Here is a 3,057-nt window from a genome sequence, read left to right on the forward strand (position 1 = left end):
CTCCACTCGGTCGAGTCCTCCTCAGCACACGGTCGAGTCCTCCTCAGCACACGGTCGAGTGTCTGGTCGAGTGTGCGGTCGAGTTGGACTCTGGACCTTGGTTCTTCAGCCTTAACTCTTTTGCTTTCCCTTCATGATTGGCTCACTTCTCCTCAGCATTGCTTTCATGCTCCTTAAGCTCCAAAATCATCTGATTATGCATGAAAAGATGCAAATGCAATGCAACTAAACTCTAATGCATGATTAGTGCTAAAGCTACACAATAATGGCCTAAATGGATAGCAAAAGATGCAAAAGATGTGAATAAACAAAAGGAAAACATGGTAAAATATATGAACATCAGAGCCAAACGCAAGGAGGCAATTTGGTACATGTGAAATCAAGGATTATCGAAGATTCTTCCAAAGACGAATCGATGGATGAACTAATGGCTATAGTCATTAACAAATAATGATTTGGCGTTGATGAAGGAGTCAAAGACATGTGTCTCGCCGGCACGAGAGAAACTACTCGAGGTAGTGCTTTTGCAAGGGTTTGAACTAAAGTGATGGTTCCTTGGTGCTTGAGATTGCTTGGTAACGTTGCTAAAGAGTAGGAGTTTGGCTCACGCAGACCAAAGCATTTGTGGGCAGTGATGGCTTCAGTAGATCTTCTTGGAGGATGGGCAATGTATGCACTCAAGATCATAGGGAGAGCAACAACCACGATTTGCAAATAGATGGTATAGAGCTGTACCAAATCAGGTGGATCCTCTCTCACATAGAAGCCTTGGCCATGGAGATTAAGGAGTCCACACAAAGTTTGGATTCGGCTGGAGATTTGAGTGAGTTCCTCCAAGAACCGCCACCTGTCTTGGAAGGAAAATCACCACATTCCACTAATGACACAGACCAGAGAAATTCGTTGATTATAATCAATGTACAAAGTCAACTTCTTTTTTTTCTTCAAAAAAATAATAAATAATATGAAAAGAGAAAAATTAACTTTTTTACATCAATTCTTTCTCATTCTCTGAGAAATAGAAAAGACTGGAAATAAAAATTGAAAGATTTTCCTAACCGTGCAAGGCAAATTAGACATGTAACCCTTTTTCGTATCTTTGATCACCCATCAGTTGAATTACCGAGAGTTGATTCTGGACCTACTTATCAATCCATCAAGTGAGGCGAGATGAAATTGACCAGAAAGACTCGTGCTTGATTAAGTTCATTCTGGTCTAATAACCCTTAAGAATCTCCATGAGAGATAATCTCCAAATCAACTTAAGACAACACACATGAAACACTAAATGGACAAAGTTACAAAATGCACAACTAGAATCGTACCATTCTCTTACGAGCTGAGCTGATGTGGCACTAATATATGAAGAAAGTTAGTCGTCAATTTTTCATATATATAATTTTACGAGAACTTTCTCGAATCAGTTCATACAGTTAACAGTTATTGAGTTAGTCTGCTGTTCAGCTACTCATCTTATAATCTGCTGTTCAGCTACTCATCTTATAACATTCCAGTCATACCCATTATTGATTGATTATATCTTTTGTTATTGACTAATAAGAGAACTTGGAAATATATATAAGATATTAAATATGTTATTTGTGTATATTATTTGCCTTTGATAAAAATGTATTTTTACTCTCATTCATTCAATCGACATTCAGTAGGAGGGACAGGATATCTAGGCCGATCAGAACAGTAATCATATTGCATGTACTCTGCTCTCACATCCTCCATTGCCTTCTGTTCGTTTGCGCTTAACCTATTATACGTCCTATTGTTCCACCAGTACCTTGTCGAACCACAAACTTCCCTATTATTACTCTGACCATCTAGGCGACAGCCATGTTCGGGGAAGCCTTGGAACTGGGCCTTAAAAGGAGCATATGCCCAATTAATCTTGTCCTTACCACCGTTTGTCGCCCATTCTTCACCATTCCAAAGACTAGCCACTAGTTGCATGGGCTTTGATGGATAGTTCACGCCAAATCTTATGTTATTCTTGAACACTCTTATTGGAATTTTGTCGACGTAAAACCTGTTAACAAACCATCCAAAAAGATTGACTTAGATAAGAGAAGATTTTGCATAAAAAGAAAGGAAGGAGAAGAAAAGAAAAAAAACTTACACAATCTGATACGGATTCCAAAGAATCCCATAAGTGTGGAAACTTGTGGTGGGGTCGAACCAAAGAACAAACTTTTGTTCTCTATTTCCTTGTCCATTGGTAAACACATTTGTTTGGATTCCTATCGGTTTCCCTTGTCTATTCCCCAAAAACTCAAAGTCGACCTCATCGTGGGTGTCTCCTTTTGAAGTCAACTGTAACCAATATATTAGCATATTAAAAATAAAATAAAAACAAAAGCAAATTCACAATGTTGAAACTCCAAATTTATCGTAGAGGAAAGAAAAATGTGAACGTACATAGAAAGCAGTGACAACACCGGCAGAATCACTTGGAGGCAATTTGATTGTCATTTGAAAGAATCCTGATCCGTAATGGCTTTTAGACTCAAAGCCAGAACCTATTAATTAGTAGTAGGTTGTGTCAAACTATTTATTTCGATGTTTTGTATACATTTCAATATTTCATATTTATATTTATTTATATATATATATATGTATCTTGTATCTTTTTTTATTAACAATACTCACTATACAGGTTCGAATTTAGGTGGTGACATATATTAAAAAAAAATGTCATTACCACAATTTAAAAACCAATAACATGGTCATTTGGGTTATAATATTTTGGAAAAAAACAAAAATATATAAGGAAATGACTTCAATACACACATAAACCATTAAAACATGACTTCGTATTTGTGAAGTAAAAAGAAAGGAAATGAACCTGAAGACTGATCCATGGAAAGCTCAACTTCTTCCCCTTGGTTGAGTTTTAAGACATGATTTTGTCCCCACGTTACGACGTAGTTCTTATCAAAATCTATACCTCCTTGACCACGAACCCTAGCATTAGCCGTAAACATCAAGAAGAGTACTGAAACAAATTCAAATATTAAAAACATATATTCTATCCTATTCATTTTTAAA

The 3,057-nt window shown here is 36.6% G+C and overlaps 1 protein-coding gene across 1 annotated transcript; it reads right to left on the reverse strand.

Moving 5' to 3' along the window:
• LOC104732900 (xyloglucan endotransglucosylase/hydrolase protein 2-like) lies at positions 1,623-3,057 on the reverse strand. Its single transcript, XM_010452501.1, has 4 exons — positions 2,855-3,057; positions 2,428-2,528; positions 2,129-2,322; positions 1,623-2,038 (listed from the first exon to the last, which is right to left on the reverse strand). The coding sequence occupies exons 1-4, from the start codon at positions 3,048-3,050 to the stop codon at positions 1,642-1,644; spliced, it is 888 nt and encodes a 295-aa protein (XP_010450803.1). The 5' UTR covers positions 3,051-3,057; the 3' UTR covers positions 1,623-1,641.

The sequence above is a fragment of the Camelina sativa genome, chromosome 12 (genome assembly GCF_000633955.1).
Source record: "Camelina sativa cultivar DH55 chromosome 12, Cs, whole genome shotgun sequence".
In the NCBI taxonomy this organism is placed as follows: Eukaryota; Viridiplantae; Streptophyta; class Magnoliopsida; order Brassicales; family Brassicaceae; genus Camelina; species Camelina sativa.